The sequence below is a fragment of the Mercenaria mercenaria genome, chromosome 6 (assembly GCF_021730395.1).
Source record: "Mercenaria mercenaria strain notata chromosome 6, MADL_Memer_1, whole genome shotgun sequence".
Classification (NCBI taxonomy): domain Eukaryota; kingdom Metazoa; phylum Mollusca; class Bivalvia; order Venerida; family Veneridae; genus Mercenaria; species Mercenaria mercenaria.
The window spans coordinates 24,167,671-24,187,582 of NC_069366.1; the positions used below are offsets into that span (position 1 = coordinate 24,167,671).

The 19,912-nt window shown below is 35.3% G+C and overlaps 1 protein-coding gene across 2 annotated transcripts; it reads left to right on the plus strand.

The window, feature by feature from the left end:
- The first annotated feature begins 5,442 nt into the window (after positions 1 to 5,442).
- Positions 5,443 to 19,791, plus strand: LOC123549395 (ribosome biogenesis protein C1orf109 homolog). 2 transcript variants are annotated; one of them, XM_045337440.2, is made up of 6 exons: positions 5,566 to 5,601; positions 11,631 to 11,754; positions 14,824 to 15,117; positions 17,781 to 17,914; positions 18,449 to 18,610; positions 19,522 to 19,791. In XM_045337440.2, the coding sequence occupies exons 3-6, from the start codon at positions 14,837 to 14,839 to the stop codon at positions 19,566 to 19,568; spliced, it is 624 nt and encodes a 207-aa protein (XP_045193375.2). In that variant the 5' UTR covers positions 5,566 to 5,601; positions 11,631 to 11,754; positions 14,824 to 14,836; the 3' UTR covers positions 19,569 to 19,791. The 2 variants fall into 2 exon arrangements, with proteins under 2 accessions (XP_045193376.2, XP_045193375.2); XM_045337441.2 differs by lacking the exon at positions 11,631 to 11,754 and having other exon boundaries at positions 5,443 to 5,601.
- The last annotated feature ends 121 nt before the right edge of the window (positions 19,792 to 19,912 follow it).

Below are 19,912 nucleotides of genomic sequence, written 5' to 3' on the forward strand. Positions count from 1 at the left end.
AAAGTAAATAATAGTATTAGTTCGTTAAAACAAGAACCATTTCACTTATCTCCTCCGCGAATGGTACTGAACAGCATACCAAAGGCGGATTGACTCTTTAAAATCAGTATAGTTACAGTTGGTAAATTTTAGTCCTTTAAAACCAATACATTGCGATTTCATTACTGTTGTGCATTTAAGCTGTTCATACAAAATAAATAAAATCACAGAGACCGTTAAAATTGGCCAGGGAAAAGACAAGATTTTCTTTTTGTCCTCCATAAAACAGAAACGACGTAATAAAACTCTATGGTCGCCGTTCAAAAATGAAAATACAAATGAAATACAGACACCAATAAAAAAAAGCGGACCAGCAATTCTAAGAGAGACGTGTCACCAAGCAAACGATTAAAAGCGTTTTCTCTATGTGCTCAAAGTGAATAAAAAAACACACAAAAAAACCCCGAAAATTCTGCTAATTCCAACTTCAAGCACCAAAATATCAAGAAAAAAAAACCTGTTCACAATAAGGAATTAGAAGAAAGAGTTTTATCTGATGAAATGTTTGAAGAATTAACAAAGGAAGAGACAGATTTTTTAGATATAGACATTGCAAGCGACAAGGCTGTCCTGAGACAACTTTCTGAAGCAAAAGATACATTATTTTACAATATTTCTAACTCTTATCAAATCGAATAAGTACCCCTTGGCAAACATCGATTTTCTTCTTTAGTTACAAACAGTTAAATAGTACAACTGTGACACGTCTCTCTTAGTATTATTGCTAGTCCGTTTATTTCTTTCACTGGTGTCTGTATTTCATTTGTATTTTCATTTTTGAAAGGCGACCATAGAGGTTTATTACGTCGTTTCTGTTTTATGGAGGCATAGAAAATTTTGTCTTTTTTCCTTGGCCAATTTTAACGTTCTCTGTGATTTATCTCTCTGAAAATAAATGAAGGCTACACCAGGAATATGAATGAAAATGTGTACAAACAACTGATCAATACTTTTATCATGGACTAAACTTTATTTATTTTGTATGAACGGCTTAAATGCACAGCAAATCAGTAATGAAATCGCATTGTATTGGTTTTAAGGGACTAAAAAGTAACCAACTGTTACTATACTGATTTAAAGAGTCAACCCGCTTTTGGCATGCTGTTCAGTACCATTCGTGGATGAGATAGATATCCTTGAACTGGTTCTTGTTTTTACAAACTGTAACTATTATTTACTAAATGATCTTGTTCGATGTTCATCCTTGCTTTATGTTTTTGTGTAGATGTTTTTTGACAGTGTCCGCAAAAATATGTTAAATGTTAAGCGAGCATAAAAATGTAAAAGTACAATATATTAGAAAGGCGGGATCATTATAATGATATAAAACTCTCTAAATTTATTTATTGTTAGCCTTTAATGACTGTTTTTAAGACGGATAATACTTCGCAAGTAAGACACAGAACGGTATCCACTTGATTGCGTTGCATAGCGACCCACTCGAAACGGCGTTGCATCAGGTTTTCGGCCGATTTTTCAGAAACAACTCTGAATAATTCTATGAAAATACACACGCTTTGTTTTAAGAGGTAACCCTTTACATAAAAAGTGTTTAAACAGTTACTTGCTGCCGCTAAACACTATATTTCAGGTGATATTGTCAAAAACTGTCAAAAATCTCCTTCCCGCGCCGGACTGTACAGAAGTGTTTGAATAAGCGGCACAAATCTCAGCTAAATGGACACATGTGCTAAAACATAGACACATTTGCGCTCCAGGTGCACCCATCGTTTTCATTTGATTCGTTATTTAATGGGTAGAAATTTCTTCAAATCATACTTACAATACCGGAAATTTGTAGTATCGGCCATATTTCTCCATCTGATCGGCATAAAATTCACCATTCAAACAACGTTGGAACCACTTGATCTGATAAAGCTATGGCCAGTGTGATAACAGGAGCATATAATTAATTTTCAAGTCAATAGATAGTAGATATTGAAACACAGTACAGGATATCCTATAACTTGGTCTGGGTCGTCCTTAGAATAGTCCGGGGTGTCCATGATATGGTCCGGGAGGTCCATAACATCAACCTTGAACTAAGGTTTACTAAAAATGAGCATTATTCGTCTTCGGCTGTACTAGTTATTATGAAACATTACAAGTAAAAAATAGTGGTATAGAACTTTCAAAGACATGGTCCGTGTCGTTCAGAACGTGGTCTGGGCTGACCCGCGTTTGTCTGGTCCGGATTGTCCCGTGGTCCGGGTGTTCCAAGCATCGCTGTTTCGTACTCTGTCAGATTGTTCCCACAGTGATTTTCGTGCCACATCAAGAGTTTTACTGCTGCATTTGTTGCTGACAAATCTAGCTGTTCGGGTTTTTTTTCTTGTGTTCTGATGCAAAGAAGTATAAACTACTTTATTTTTATAGCCCTTTGTCTGATGTCAGTCCCAGACTGTGAATGCATACCCCAGAACCAAACTTTTTACCGTTTTTTTTTTAGGAAGAAAAGTATGATTTTAATTTTTCATTTTTTTTATTTGTAGATCTATGTTAACAAAGTTAAACTTAAAAATAGAAAATGAAAATGCTTTCAGTTTTGTCGACCAATAACTAATGTTATCTATTTATGTAACACTGACTCTAAATAAAATTTGTATCTGGTCGTGTGCGACCTATCAGAAAAGATTTGATCCAAGATAAAGTAGTATTGTTGATGCCATGTTCGTTAAGTCTTGCAGTTTATATAATACTGTTAGGGGACTGGCTTTATCAAATCTAAAAGAACTAGATCTGTTTAGTGGCATTTCGTGAGGGTTCTCCCAGTGTAATCTGCTGGGTCTCACAGTTGCGACGTTCCCTAGCAGAAGCCATGCTGTAAGTCATATAGAATATTATGTTTAGTAAAATGAGAAGAAATATTAGATGCTACAGTGTGCCCTAAAACTTTACGTAAAATACAAGTAAGGGAAATGGGACGTCCGGTACATACTTTATGAAGAATCCTTGACATTAAGGATTTTTTTAAAGAAAAATAACTTTTATAATCGGAGCATTGTCATTTCGAAGTTCTTTAAAAACAAATGATATATCCGAATAATGTAAACTATAGATCGGCCACGTATTTTGAGCCGTGACTAATTTATGCAGAACAGTTGACTCGCCAAATAAGGGTAGGAACATATATGTAATACTGAGTAAAGCGATATAAGTTATCAAGATAATGTAAACGAATGCATGGCCCAAAGAATATAGCGTCGGCTTAAAAGACTTGCTCTTCGAGGTTCGAGCCTTGGTAAGTATACTTTTTTCAATCGTTTGTTTTAATGAAGACCTTATTACGTACGAGGGTTTGCAAACAGCTTCATCCTCAGATTGGTCTAGGTGTATTGACCATGTACTGTCAGTTGAATAGAAATAGTGGCAGTTAGATATTGCTATAGAAGATCTTCCAGCACCGGTGATCATCGAGCATAACTGAGATTCTGATACTTCATCTGACTCAGAGACTCACATCAGAAGTGTCGTCAACAGACACAGCAAGTGTGACATGAATTAAATTGTAATTAAAGTTGCAAAATATAGAATCAATGAAAAACAAATAAGCCAAACATTAATATTAAAATATATAAAATGTTTTTTAAAAAGTGTTTTCAAAGATTCTTTACCAAATGAAATAAAATACTGTATACTAGAGAGAAAAAATACGGCCGTAATCTGGGCTTGAACTCGCACCTCAAGGTTTGTAATAATTAGCTCTATACCATTGCTCCAGCGATATAATCAAGTTCTTGGTAAACAAACCATACATATCAACTTACTCTATAGAGGGTATATGCCAATAAAAGAAAATGTTCTTTGTTTCATATAAAATTCAGCTACTTCAGAACAATTTTGTTACAGTTTCTAGATTTTCACTCCGTCGTAGACCTATTTTCCACAAGATATCCATAAATTTGCTTCAAGAAAAGAAAAAGCGGTGTTGAATAGTATGCAGTGAAATGCAAGTCAACTGAAGTCAGGTACCCTCATATTGCCGCATTTCAGAAAGCGGTCCGCAGAATAACAACTAAGAAAACAACTCGAAAACTTGCGAATGTAAAGTGTCCTATTTTGTGTAAAATTCATTCCACGAGTGAAATAATGCCCATTTCAGGCCCCGTAGGAAGCATTTTCAGATTTGGGAGCCTTGTGCAAGTAAAATGATTTAATCGGACAGAAATTAAACTCCAACACTGAAAAATTATGGCCTTGCTCTCTGCATTCAAAAATAACTATAGGGCAGAAGTAAAACCTACCTACAATTTCTTCCACAATATGTGAACTAAAGAATAAATGCAAAATAAAGAACTTTTACCACATGTAATTCAGTATTTTGAAAGATGTCTAAACCTTCACCCTTCTGTATCAGAGGTTAAATTCACTTTAAACAGCAAGAAATGGCTAATCAAATGAAAAATTTGTACAACAAATCAATAATAATAAGTCTAGAAAAAACAGTTTATCTTAAAAGAAATATATAATGAAAAAGAGTTTGGTCATAGCTGGGCTTGAACATATACGCTCTCCTGAAAAATTAGTTGAAGTAGGTTTATGGTAGGAACTGAATACACTTCCAAAAAGGAGGTACACTATTACGGGTCCGTCAATTTTTGTAACCATCGTATTCAGTAGACTAGACCCATAATCATAAACAGTCCGGTTTGTAGCGTATTTCATAGACTCTTCCACGCGTTACATATTAGCGACTGTTACAACCCAAGAACTATAAAATTAGTGAAAGATAGCAATCGCTGATTGGCTGAGTGTATATATCGATGTAAACGTCACGCAGAGCTCCCTTTTATTTTAGATCTCTTTTTTTTTGTCGGCTGCTAGATGGAATTTACAAAAACATTAGATATTTCTTTAAAAAATAAAAAAATAAATAAAAATAAAGAAAGTAACACACAATTCAGTATCCTTAAACCCAAAAAGTTGAATGTGTTAGAAAAAATAAATGATGGAGATACATTAGTAATTTGACCACTGGATATGGAAAGTCATTAATTTATGAAGTTTTGCAGTAGAAGATTTCAATTAGTTATACCTAATTACAATTCTATTATCAATACTAGATACCTGCGTACAAAGAGAATGATTTATAGTAAGTTACCAGTAGATCTAGATTTCTATACCTATTCTACAATATGGACAATATAGCTGACTGGAAGCGCTTATTGCAATGTGTATTGTTTAAACCTTCATAGTTGTAGGTTTACCTTTTTGTGTTATGTGATTGAACAATCCTTTCAACATTAATAAGACAATGTACATGTACTATATGCATTCAATACCAAGGTTTAACCCGAGCTAAACATTTCTCTTTGGGAAAGCCTGACTATTTTTAAATTAGCATTCGCGCGGTGGATTATGGTATTCGTACAGAAATCTGTACGTTTTTAATCGGCTTGTAACTGACTCTGTATTCGATAAGACAGATCAGTGTAACAGACTAGCGTATTTCAGTGCTTTGATTTGTCACCGTATTATCTTATATAATTTCCAAGTTACGTCCCTTACTTATTAGACCACCATTTGCCGCAGATGTGGAACTGTGATGTGTGTATGATTTAGGTAAGTTTAGAATGAGAACGGGGGCGTCCAATTTAAAATGTGTCGAGTTAACAGGCCCAGATCCAGAAATATTTGACTGGGATGGGAGGAGGGGCACCAGTATTGAACGAAGACATCACAGCCGAGGCGCATATTTTTTGCATGAAATTGTTTCTCCCCTAGACAAGCTTACTGTCGCTGAGTGGCTGCTTTTTAATTTCTGACTTTTTGTAGCCACCGTTAGTTTGACCATCACAATATAAAACAAACTGTATATGTGGGATTACTTCGACTAATAATGGTAGGTGTTGAGCAATCTCAAACATCAGAGAATTATACAGTGCTTTAGGGTATAACGGATAGCAAACTAATTTTTCCTGCATTCCAATAGGAGAGATCGCCGTGACGTCACGCGTTAACATCTGTTTATCTGGTGGTTGGCAAAACAAATGATTTTAACACCGTTTGCGTATTGAATCAGAATTTTTAATTTTTAATAACTTTTTTGCTCATTTATGGATTTTCAAAATTCAAAAAGATTTGAAATACTAACAATCTTCATATTTTTGTATCCAAATATCTTTTTTCAATGAATAACCGTTTTAAATGACATATAATTTTAAAAGCGGCGTAGTGATTTTCACAACCTTTAGAAAAACAGTGTAAGTTAAGCGTTCATAATTAATCCATTTTATTTCGAAATAACAATTAAAAGTAATCAATAAATTGCATGTTTTATAACCTTTCCATTGACCAAAAAATTATTTATGTAATTTGTGTTTTAAGAAAGTTTAGACCGTTAGAAAAACATCACTGTTTACAAATAAACATGGACGGTCGGCTTCTGCCCACCCGATCACTGTCTTATCAGTTTTAAAAATAGAATTTGTATACAAACACGATCTCTCCTATTCAAAGAAATGAAATTTAGTAGTTTTTTTTAGCTCGATTTTTCGAAGAAAAAGTAGAGCTATTGCACTCATCCCGGTGTCGGCGTTGGCGTCGCGGTTGGTTTAAAAAGTTTTTGATAAAGTCAAATGTCTCTGTTTAACGTCCATTCTACAGATAGAGGAGCAACTCTAATTTAAACATGTCGACACAGTTAAACTTTTTGTACTTTTTGGTATTATCATTATTTTGCTTTCAAAATGAAGGAGGCATGTTTTATACTGTCTAAAATCGCACTGAAATGTCCACTAGATATAACTAATTTTCGAAATCAGACGTTAAACACATGCACAATAGGTCAAAAATCTATGTCGACGATCTAGGGTTAAATTAAATTGCATGGTACTGAAATTTAAATATTGGGACAATTACTAAACTGTTATGCTCAAATGATTAGTTAATGATATATATCTTGAACAAAATATTGCCTTTTTCACACAGACACTTGGGGGTCAGAACCTGTCCCCCTCCCAAACCGCCCCTGCCAACCTTCAACCAATATATTTTCGCTTTTTAAATCAAACTGAGCACATGTCTCGATCATACAACAACTTCTGTTACCATCTCAATATGTTTAAAAAATCTCCCATATGCTATCAATGCTCAGAAAAACTAAAGACAACTTACTCCGAGCGTTTTCAACACAAACTAGCTTGTCCAAGGAATAGGAGAATAGATCCCAGCTTGATGTCAAATTTACTACATAGAGCCGGGACACAGACAATATCGTTAGTGGTTAAAATAAAAATACTCGCCTAAAATGTCAACTGCCACGGTGGCCGAGAGAGTACAGACGCTGGTTCTGTGAGCTTAGTTTTGGGCAGGGCCGCGGGTTCGCTCCACACTATGGGCGATCTTTTTTTTTTCTTTTTTAGGTATTTTTTTTATATCTTGAGAATATATTGTTTAAAAAGAAAATGAAAATATTATATTAGAAAAAGAAAAAAAAAAAGAATGCCCGAAGCGCGGAGCGAACCTGTGGCCCTGCCTAAAAAAGTTCTTTCAAACCCAGCGTCTGTACTATCTCAACCATCGCGGCTGTTGACTTTCTAAGCAAGTATTTTTATTTTAACCGCTAACGATATCGTCTGTGTCCCGGCTCTGCGTAGTAAATTCGACTGTGCAACATCAAGCTGGGATCTATTCTCCTATTCCTTGGACAAGAAAATCGTGTTTACATTGCGAAGTAAGTTGTCTTTAGTTTTTTTGAGCATTGATAGAGTATGGGAATTTTTCAAACATGTTGAAATGGTAACAGAAGTCGTTGGATGATCAAGACATGTGCCCAGTTTGTTTTAAAAAACAAAAATGTATTGACTGAAGGTTGTCAGGGGCGGCATTGGATGGGAGGGGTGCTGACCCCCAAGTGTCTGTGCTTTTTCAATATGTGTCAATCGTGTGTATATTGATCGCATACCTTTTGTGTCGACAATTTGGACAACAGATACGTTACAACATTTATTCACTTCAAATACTCAGGGGCGTAATGCACGTTCCAGAACGGCTATTGACAGTTTGAATGTTTAATGATATGATTATCAAAATAACATTTATTTATTAATGAAATAAACATATTGTAGAAAATAAAATAAGATGATGTTCAACTGCCACTGTGTTTCAATTTGTTTTTAACAGATACGTTACGAAGTGTTTCATCCAGCATACATTTATATTGCATTTTTCTAGAAATGTTACTGGACAGTGTAGTAGAACATGTGTTTAACTTTGTATCCGAGTTAAAGTATTTATCTTTTAGTCCAGATTTCATATTTTTTCACTTGAGAAAACATATTAAAAACAGATACGTTACAAACAACAGATACGTTATACGAATGTGCTATAAAAGTGTAAAAATGTATTAATTGTTTGAATAATCATCACCTTAACTTAAAGTTTTAGAAAATAGTTTATTACGATTTTATTATTGATATTTGGAGTTAATAAGAGATCATAAATATTGAATAAAACAGATACGTTACAATTTCTACTTTTTATGTTAGATGTTCAAATTAAAGTTTTTCTATACAAAACATAAACATTTTATGTTATATTTCTTTATTTTCAAATAGAATCATATCAAAATATATGAAATATAAAGCAAATGTAACGCCAATTAAGCAAATTAAAAATGCGACAGATACGTTTATACGAAATGGGTATACTATTTTCACCAAAAAGACTGTATTTTCGGATATATCTAAGAACCAACAGTAATATTGTTGATATAGTATGTTTCCTTCATCAATTTTAGTACGTTAATCTACATGATGATAAAGATCGTATTTCATAATCCAGTATGAAGTGCGTTTTATGATAACTGATATTTGTGTAAATTACGTAAGTTTTTCCATACAATTTGATTTATTTTTTCTATCATAATATATAAATAACTTCATTTCTTATAAAACTATAAAGTGTATTTAGTCCGAACATGTAAATAACGGACACAAAATTAATGTTGTTATGTATTATATTAAAATATTCTTTTCAATGAAAATTCGCACTGTAACGTATCTGTCTCTGATTTACACTTACCTTGGTAAAATCAATGAAATAACGAAAAATTGTCGATAGTTAACTAAAATATTTAATTTGTGTACTCCAAAGGCATGAAACAACTAAATAAAACCAAATCTCATTATATTTGGGAACATCAGATGTGGGGACATTTTTGCTGTCCAAGTTGCTCCTCTATCTGTAGAATGGACGTTAAGTGTTACTATCAAAGCTATTGACTTGAAACTTAAAATAGTTATTTACTATCAAAGTCTACACCAGGAGAAACAATCCTCATAACTCTGATTTGAATTTTGACAGAATCATGCCCCTTTTTAACTTAAAATTTTTGGTTTAAAAGGTTTTTGGTAAAGTCAAATATCTCTGTTACTATCAAAGCTATTGACTTGAAACTTAAAATACTTATTTACCATCAAAGTCTACACCAGGAGAAGCAATCTCCATAACTCTGATCTGAATTTTGACAGAATCATGCCCCTTTTTAACTTAGAATTTTTTGTTAAAATGTTTGATAAAGTCAAATATCAATGTTACTATTAAAGCTTTTGACTTGAAACTCGAAATAGGTATTAACTATCAAATTCTACACCAGGAGAAACAATTCCCATAACTCTGATTTAATTTTGACAGAATTATGCCCCTTTTTGACTTAGAATTTTTGGTTTAAAAAGTTTTTGATAAAGTCAAATATCTCTGTTACTATCATAGCTTTTGACTTGAAACTAAAAATACTTATTTACCATCAAAGTCTACACCAGGAGACAATTCCCATAACTCTGATTTGAATTTTGACAGAGTTATGTCCCTTTTAACTTGGAATTATTTTTACTGGCAAAGCTGTAATTCAGAGTCAAGCACAGAGAAAGTCGAGCGCGCTGTCTTACGGACAGCTCTTGTTCTGTATACAGTCTAGCCCGTACTAATGGTCACCCCTGATAAGCGGTCACTCTTCCCAAGGTCAGTCTGTGATGCCCCCGTCGATTTTTAGCTCGACTATACGAAGTATAAGGAGAGCTATCCTACTCGCCCCAGCGTCGGCTTCGGCGTCGGCGTCTTTCCGCGTCCCCACCTTGGTTAAAGTTTTGGTGCACTTTCTCTTTTTTCAACTTATCTCTGTAATTACTTGATGGATTTGATTCAAACTTGAAATATTTATTCCTCATCATCATCCACATCATCTGACATAAGGACCATAATTCTGGCACCAATATTTCATGAATTATCCCCCCTTTTCACTTAGATTTTCAGGTTAAAGTTTTGATGCACTTTCACTCTATTTCTGTTATTACTGAATGGATTTGATTCAAACTTAAAATAGTTGTTCAACATCATCACCCACATCATATGACACAAGGTGCATAACTCTGGCACCATTTTTTCATGAATTATTCCCCCTTTTTACTTAGAATTTCAGGTTAAAGTTTTGGTGCACTTTCACTCTACCTCTGTTATTACTGAATGGATTTGATTCAAACTTAAAATAGTTGTTCAGCATCATCACCCACATCATATGACACAAGATGCATAACTCTGGCACAATTTTTCATGAATTATTCCCCTTTTTACTTAGAATTTCAGGTTAAAGTTTTATGCACTTTCACTCTATCTCTGTTATTACTGAATGGATCTGATTCAAACTTAAACAATTGTTCAACATCATTACCCTTATCATATGACACAAGGTGCATAACTCTGGGACCAATTTTTCATGAATTATTTCCCTTTTTACTTAGAATTTTAGGTTAAAGTTTTGATGCACTTTCACTCTGTCTCTGTTATTACTGAATGGATTTGATTCAAACTTAAAATAGTTGTTCAACATCATCACCCACACCATATGATGCAAGGTGCATAACTCTGGCACCAATTTTTCATTAATTATTCCCCCTTTTTACTTAGAATTTTAGGTTAAAGTGTTGATGCACTTTCACTCTGTCCTTGTTATTACTGAATGGATTTGATTCAAACTTAAAATAATTGTTCAAGGTCATCACCCACACTATATGACACAAGCTGCATAACTCTGGCACCAATATTTAATGAATTATGCCCCTTTTTGCTTAGGATATACTTATATAGTGTTTTGATTCATTTTATCTTTACCTCTCTTATTACTTTAAGTTGATATTTTTGACATAGACTCAGGCTATTGTGCAATATCTTCATCCACAATTGGAGTCATTAAACACTCCAGTGACAGCTCTAGTTTCCTCAGATGTGCCCAGTTTCACTATCCAGCATCGAAATAGTCGAGCGCGCTGTCTCCTGTGACAGCTCTTGTTACTCTATTTTATTACCCGGTTCAGTAGTCACTGCTCATCCACGGTCCGCAGTCAACGATTTTGCCTCCCGGCCACCATATTTACCCCTATCAACGGCCAATCATTTTTATTTTTCCAAAATCTCTGGACCAGTCGAGCACAAAGGACGTATCCAAAAATATGAACATTTGTTTATTTTGCGACGGATTGTTTATTTCGTGACAGTTATCCACTTGTAGTAATGTGGTCAACCAAATTTCTCATTTTCCATCTTCAGCTCAAGTAGGCCTATAGTAACTACTTCATCCAATAACTCATTTTCAGTTCTTAATGACAGTAATTGGGACAGTCCTGGAAAACCTTTTGCATCATCTTTCTCAAACCAAGCCAGCTTAGCTCAATAAATCGGAAAACTAAAAGATTTAAGAAGGTAGATCATCTGTCAAAGGTAATTTGTCTGAATTTCCAGTCCATCAAAAACAAAAACAAAAGCAGAGCTGGGTGCACTTTTAGACTCTTTATGCCCAGATATCATTATTAGTCCCCTACTGGTTGAAAACCAGTTTCGGGGACTATAGGAATGCGCTTTTCCATCCATTATTCCGTCATTCCGTTCTTCCATACTTCTGTCCGTCCGCAATTTCGTGTCCAGTCCATAACTCTGTCATTCATGAAGGGATTTTAATATTACTTGGCACAAATGTTCCCCATGATGCGACAACATATCTTGCGCAAACCCCGGACCCTTAGCTTAAAGGTCAAGGTCACAATTGGAGGTCAAAGGTCAACAGGGCTTTTTTCCTGTCTGGTCCATAACTCTGCCATCCATAAAGGGATTTTGATATTATTTGGCACCAATGTACCTCATAATAAGATGATGTGTCATGCTCAACTTTCAGACCCCTAGCTCAAAGGTCAAGGTCACACTTGGCAGTCAGATGTTAACATGGCATGAACAGGGTCTGTTTCGTGTCCGGTCCATAACTTTGTCATTCATTAAGGGATTCTAATATCACATGGCACAAATGTTCCCCATGATGAGACGACATGTCCTGCGGAAATCCCGGACCCCTGGCTCAAAGATCAAGGTCACAATTGGAGGTCAAAGGTCAACAGGGCTTTTTTCCTGTCCGGACCATAACTCTACCATCCGTGAAGGGATTTTAATATTACTCGGCACAAATGTTCCCCAAGATTAGATGACGTGTCATGCGCAAAACCCGGACCCCTAGCTCAAAGGCCAAGGTCACAATTGGAGGTCAAAGGTCAATAAGTTTTTTTTTCCAGGCCGGTCCAGAACTCTGTCATTCATGAAGGGATTTTAATATTACTTGGCATAAATGTTTCCCATGATGAGATGATGTGTCATGCACAACACCCAGAACCCTAGCTTAAAGGTCAAGGTCACAATTGGAGATCAAAGGTCAATTGGACATTTTTCCTGTCCGGTGTATAACTTTGTCATGCAAAATAGGATTTGAATATTACTTGGCACAAATGTTCACCACTGTGAGACAGAGTGTCATGCGCAAGAACCTGGTCCCTAGGTCGAAGGTCAAGGTCACAGAGGCCAAAGGTCAGATACAAGAATGACTATCTGGAGCATTTCTTCTTAATTCATGGAGGGATTTTGATGTAACTTGGCATAAATGTTCACTACCATGAGACGGATTGTTGTGCGCAAGAACCAGGTCCCTAGGTCTAAGGTCAAGGTCACACTTAGAGGTCAAATGCCAAATTCAAGAATGACTTTGTCCGGAGCATTTCTTTTTCATGCATGGAGGGATTTTGATGTAACTTAGCACAATTGTACACCATCATGAGACAGTGTCATGCACAGGTCCCTTCTTTAGAATAACTTTCCTTTGTTGTTACTATAAATAGCTTATATTGTAACTTTTTCATTACTAGTCATAGGGAAAAATCGAGACCACTTTCCTGTAGTACAACATGTATGTCACATCCAGTTTTGAAGTGTATTTTGACCTATCTCTACCTCGGGTAAGGATTTTTGTGTGGACTTAAAATTTTTTTTTGGATTTTTTTTTTTTTTTTTTTTTTTTTTTTTTTTTTTTTTTAAAGATTAACTTCCCTTAGTTGTTACTATAAATAACTTATATTGTAATTATTTTATAATTGACTGTAGGGAAAAACCAAGACCACCTTTCTGTGGTACAACATGGATGTTACTTTCAAATTTTAGGCGTATTTTAAGGTATCTCTGCCTGGTAAGGAGTTTTTTTGTGGATTCAGAAAAACAAAAGAATTACAATAATTACTACACAACCACAGAATTAAAATTCCATTTGCAAATACAGGTGCTAGTGTAAAGAAATTTGCTATGACGGGCGTATATTGTGACATTCTGGCACTCTTGTTTTTTGTTGTTTTTTTTTTACTATAAACAACTTATATGATACCTTTTTGATAATCGGCCAAACTATAGGTTTTTATACATGTATACAAATTTTAATCCAAGTGTTTTGTTATTATATATTGTATATATAGTACAATATTGTTTATACATTATTGACAGATATCAGTTCATTATGTTATACTGCAGTGGAGAAAATTAGTTGTCTTCCAGTAGGGGACTTTGTATTGCATGGTAATACTTCATTCACTTGTTGGAACTGAGACCTGGCTTGATCCTTCTGTATCATCTGTATCCAAACCTGTTTACTGTGAACAGAAAAACAGGCTGCCAAATAAAAGAGGTCATAGTCATGGTGGTTTACTTATTGCTGTTAAAAATGATTGACAATCAGACCAGAGTAATGAACTTCAAACTAAATTGTGAAATTATTTAGGTGGAAGTTTCACTGTTCAGTTGTAGAAAACTGATTGTTGGCTCTTTATAGACCGCAGACAGATGATGATACTTACTTAAACAATACAGTATTATACCCATACTTTTCTCTCATATAAGTACAAAATAAAATACATTGCCCTTATATCTAACATTCAGCCTATTCAAGTTTTGAAATAAATGTATACAGCAACTTGCAATCATTCTAAGGTTTCAGCAAATATTTTTAACTCACACTCTCTGAATCATGTAAAAAAGAATGCATGTCAAATTTTGAAATGTACATTACCAACTTGTTTGCTTTAACCCTTAGCCTGCTGGTGGCAAGTTATTCTGCCTTTGCGACCAGCGCAGACCAAGATCAGCCTGCACATCCGTGCAGTCTGATCATGGTCTGCACTCTTCGCCATTCTGTCAGTACCAGTTTGGTAAACACCCCTTTTTACAGTTAATGGTACTGTCCAAATTGAAAGATGTACCAGTCCATTATAGAAGATGTACCAGTCCATTATAGAAATTCAGCAAGCTAGAGGTTAAAGGGACATAGTGTATAGAACTGTAGAGGGGATGAATGATTATAAAAGGAATGTACAGTTGTCTCTTGATTTGATATGTACTCAAAAGTTCAAGTAGTGTTTCGAAACCTCACCTCTGGTGATATTTTGTTTTCAACAGAACACAAATTTTGTTCAATTGTTTTCTTTCTAGAGTTGATCGAAGTATGCAAAAAGAAGGCAGTTTAGATGTAGAAGACATACAGAGGCAACTACAGAAAGCATTCAACACACTGAAGAAGTGTTTTAATGGGATTAAAGAAGTAGAAGAGAAGGCTAGGCCATGTATAAAGATGATAATTAACCTTACTGAACAGTTTCACTGCTGTACTGCAGTTACCTCCCCTGGTTTACCACTGAATATTGACTTTAATGAAGTGAGGCAGAAACTGCTGTACAAAATATCAACAGAAATAAATGAAAATATCAGCAAGCTTCAGACACTGATGTAAGAGTTTTTGCTTTGATCTGTCTATGTGAACATGTGCACATCTAATATAGTTATCAAGGTACATCATGGTTAAGTCATGTAGAGAATAACAGCTTGACTCAGTAATATACATGTAATATTATAATATTATCTGGTTTGTATATTATTTTCTTGATTAAATCTTTTCAACAGTACGACTTGCTACACTGTTCAGATATTGTTTTAAGACAACATGACTGTTAAAGAAATTGATAGAATATATAGAGGATATTTGTTTGTTTTAAGTGAATACGCGCTCATGAAAATATTTGAAATTTTCTCACTTTGAGGTGAGATATATTCCATATTCATGAAAAACAAACAAACTTTCTTTTTATTTTATGCTTATTATGCATTTTGCAACAAATTTTAATCAACTTTTGATCGACTGTATGTTGTATAACAATGAAATGAGCTGCACCATGAGAAAACCAACATAGTGCGTTTGCGATGGTCAGGATCCATGCTGTTCGCTTTCAATGCCTACTGCAATTAGAGAAACCGTTAGCGAACAGCATAGATCCAGACCAGCTTGTGCATCCGTGCAGGCTGGTCTGGATCAATGCTGGTCACAAATGCACTATGTTGTTTTTATCATGGTGCAGCTCAAATATGAAGGGCTTTTCTACTTACCCTTGGGTCAGCATCTACAGCCAGGTTTGTTGAAAGTTTTGATGCACTTTCGCTTTATCTCTGTATGGATTTACTTTAGACTTAAAATAGTAAAATAGTTGTTCCTTACCATCACCAACATCACATGATGCAAGGATCATAAATTATGCCCTCTTTACACTCAGAATTTCATTTTAGTTGGATGTTTTGATACACTTTCACTTTGTCGCAGTTAAAACTTTGTGACATATACGTCAAGATCACACTGATTGTAAAACTAAAATTTGTTTCTGATCAATACCTGGAGAATGCTTGAATGCAGTGTCAGCAGCACTGAAAATTCCACACCCATTTACATTCAGCAGGCCATCATTGGCATATTTATTTCACAAACAGCTCTTGTTTGTTGACTATATTTCATTGTCAGATACCTGTGACTGACTACAATATGTCTATCTGCATTTGTCAGCTGTAACTGTATATTGTTTAACAGCATCAGGTACTGTGAAATCATATATATTCATGTGGGACTAATTTTCATGGATTTTGTGGTTGAGTCAATTGACGAAATTTAATCCCAACAAACAAGTGAAATTCCTATTCATTGTATGTTCATAAGTTTAAATCCATGAATTCACATCCCCACAAAATTGCAATGTTGACCAAAACCACGAAATTTCATGCCCACGAAATTAAATGATTTGACAGTAGTCTCGGTCTCAAAGAATGAGGGTCCAGTACTGGTTATTGACAGGAAAGAGGGTTATTCTTGTATCAGTGGTGTAAACCAGCATATGAAAGTATCAGGTTGTCTATTCACAAAGACTTCTTATATGCCCGAAGGGATGTATTATGTTATGACGCTGGTGTCCGTCTGTCCGTCCGTCCATCTGTCCGTTAGCAATTTCGTGTCCGATCTGTAACTCTTGAACCCCTTGAAGGATTTCAAGGAAACTTGACACAAATGTTCACCACACCAAGACGACATGCAGAGCTCATGTTTTGGATGTCTCGCTTCAAAGTCAAGGTCACACTTAGGAGTCAAAGGTCATATCAGTTTGTTTCGTGTCGCTCTGTAACTCTTGAACCCCTTGAAGGATTTCAAAGAAACTTCACACAAATGTTCACCACACCAAGACGACGTGCAGAGCGCATGTTCCGGATGACTTGTTTCAAGGTCAAGGTCAGACTTAGGGGTCAAATGTCATATCAGTTTGTTTCGTGTCCGCTCTGTAACTCTTTAACTGCTGGAAGGATATTAAAGAAACTTGGCAAAAATGTTCACCACACTGAGACGACGTGCTTCAACGTCAAGGTCACACTTAAGGGTCAATGGTCATATATGACTTTGCTTTGTGTGTATTGCTCTGTATTGCAGTGCTCTTGTTTTTATTTGGCAGATCTCTTTTTTGTATGCCCCGCTTGGTGGACCTCTTGCTATAAGTTAGCCAGATATGTCTGCATAAAAATTGTGTCCCTCTGTTCTGTTGGCTTTGTGCTGGTGGTGTCCAAAAATGCACTGGTAGAGGATGAATTTTGCACTTTGAGTGGCTGCGCAAGTCTGTATGTTTGTTAAGCACATTTTAGTGTGTTTATCTTGCAAGGACAAACATAAAGTCTTTGTCAAATCATGATTATATTCAATGAAATTGCTGTATCGGATACAGTGAAAAATGGCAAAATGTGAACTTAATTTTTGAAGAGGAAAAAAAAGATTGACTATCCATTGATGTACTTAATCATGTTGCCAACATATAACTGTGAAAAGCACTTAACTTTGTATGCATAATTTTACCTGATTTGGGAAAAAATGGCTATCATAGGCGAATATTAAGTCTTAGATTTCAGCATTTGAATGTTAAGAAATTGAAAAGTTGACTTGATCATTGGGATTTATTTTCAGGGTTTGACCAGGAAATACAAGAAAATTAGTCCACATGAATATCAATGATTTCACAAATATATTACAAGTTAAATTTGCTATAGTTTTGTATTCCTGATTTTTGACTCATGTGATCTCAATGCTTCAGTTGCAGATATGAGGAGTACAGTGACTGTATGGGGAGCCAGTATGATAGGAGTATGTCAAAATGTGGTAGATATACTGCTGCAAAAGACATATCCCAGCTACTAGAGAGGTCTCCACTTTATCCATCTGTCACAGGTTAGTTTGTTGGTTAAATTAAAAGTCGTTGCACAGAGTAAAAAAAACAAAACATTGAAATAATTGGCCTGTGTGAACACTGACTTAGATTCACTTGCCTGTCGATCTGTATGGATTTTTGTTCACTTGCCAGTCAGTCTGTATGGATTTTGATTCACTTGCCAGTCAGTCTGTATGGACTGATTCACTTGCCAGTCAGTCTGTATGGATTTTGATTCACTTGCCAGTCAATCTGTATGATTTTGGTTCACTTGCCAGTCAGTCTGTATGGATTTTGATTCACTTGCCAGTCAGTCTGTATGGACTGATTCACTTGCCAGTCAGTCTGTATGGATTTTGATTCACTTGCCAGTCAGTCTGTATGGACTGATTCACTTGCCAGTCAATCTGTAATATTCTGTATGGATTTTGATTCACTTGCCAGTCAATCTGATGGATTTTGATTCTATTGCAGCAGGATGCTATGCCGACTTTGATTGATTTGAAACTCAATGCTTTGAAATTTATTTTATACTGTATATCTTTTATTTCCAGATATGTTAGAGTGGGTACAGATATCTGAGAGATCTATAAGAGAGACATATTTGTGTAAAAAGTTTATTATTGACACATTTAGTCCTGATCAGCCCGGTATCTGTGACAGTCTAGAGTCGTCTTGGCAAGAAGGGGATAAAGACCTATATAATCAGCTAGATGGTAAGCACTGATTCTGAATGAAGTTTTGGGTTAATATATGTCTGTTTAGGTTGTCTTTGTGAACAAGTGGCTATGACCTGAGACAGTTAATCACTGGCCCCTCTGTGAGTTATCTGCCCTTTAATATATCTCTGGGTTCAAACCCCAACTTTGGTTAAAAATTTCTTCCAAGAGAGGAAGTCATTCACCTGGCTTACAGAAGGTCAGCAGTTCTGTCCACTGGAGAGGTACCATCGGTCTTCCTCAACTATCATTATCTTAAGTCATAGAATGAGCTAAGTTAATTGTATCGATGTTGTGTTAACTTAAAATATAAGGCTAAGTGGACAATATCAGTTTAAAAAAATCAGCCTTTAAAACCCTACACCCAAAACTTTGCACTATGTTTTTTAGCATGACTGTAAAATAGGTAAAGCTATTAGAAGTTTCATGACACTTTCAACTCCATTATACCGACACCGAGCTGACCATTCCTAGTACTATCCTTTTAATGCCAAGTGCTAAGCGAGGAAGCTACTATAGTAACAATTTTTATGTCTTTGGTATAACATGGCCAGGGATCGAACCCACGACCTTCTGCATTGAAAGCATGCGCTCTACCACTAGGCTACCAAGGGGTGTTGCTGGAAACATGAATAAGCTGTAGAGATAATACCAGCTAGATGATGACTGCAGCAGCTCCTAAAACACAGTCGTTTCTGATTGGTTGAGCAGTTTACCCAGATATGTTAGAAGTAACCGTGAGTTTATGAGGGACGTGATTGTGTAAAAATTTTATTGTCAACATTTTTACTCCTAATCTTTGCTAGAAACGTTAACTAATATGTATACATTTGGACTAAAATCACTATCTTCTTTAATATATTATTAGAAAGGAAATAATACTTCTTGAATACTTCTTTTGTTTTCAGAATACATAGCATTAACCAGCAACTTCATGGAAATGAAAATATCATGACACTAACTGTGCTACCAGAGGTATACCGGAGTGATGTACATCATGAGACCAGCTATCTGGATTTGTGGTTGCTGCTGATTTTGATATTCCAAAGACATAAAGACAAACTTATGCTAATCTCAATGACTGTGCCAAGTCAAAGCTTTGCAAGAGTTAATGTTCATTAGGTTGTTACACAATTTATTACAGACTTAGATAATGTAGAAAGAATTTTTGAACCGTTTTTATTTATAGCATTTATGTCCATATTATTCAGTGCACTCTTTGAAATGAAATGAAACTATTTTTATGCCCCCTGTGTCAAAGATACATAGTGGCATATACTTGAACTGTCCATCCATCAA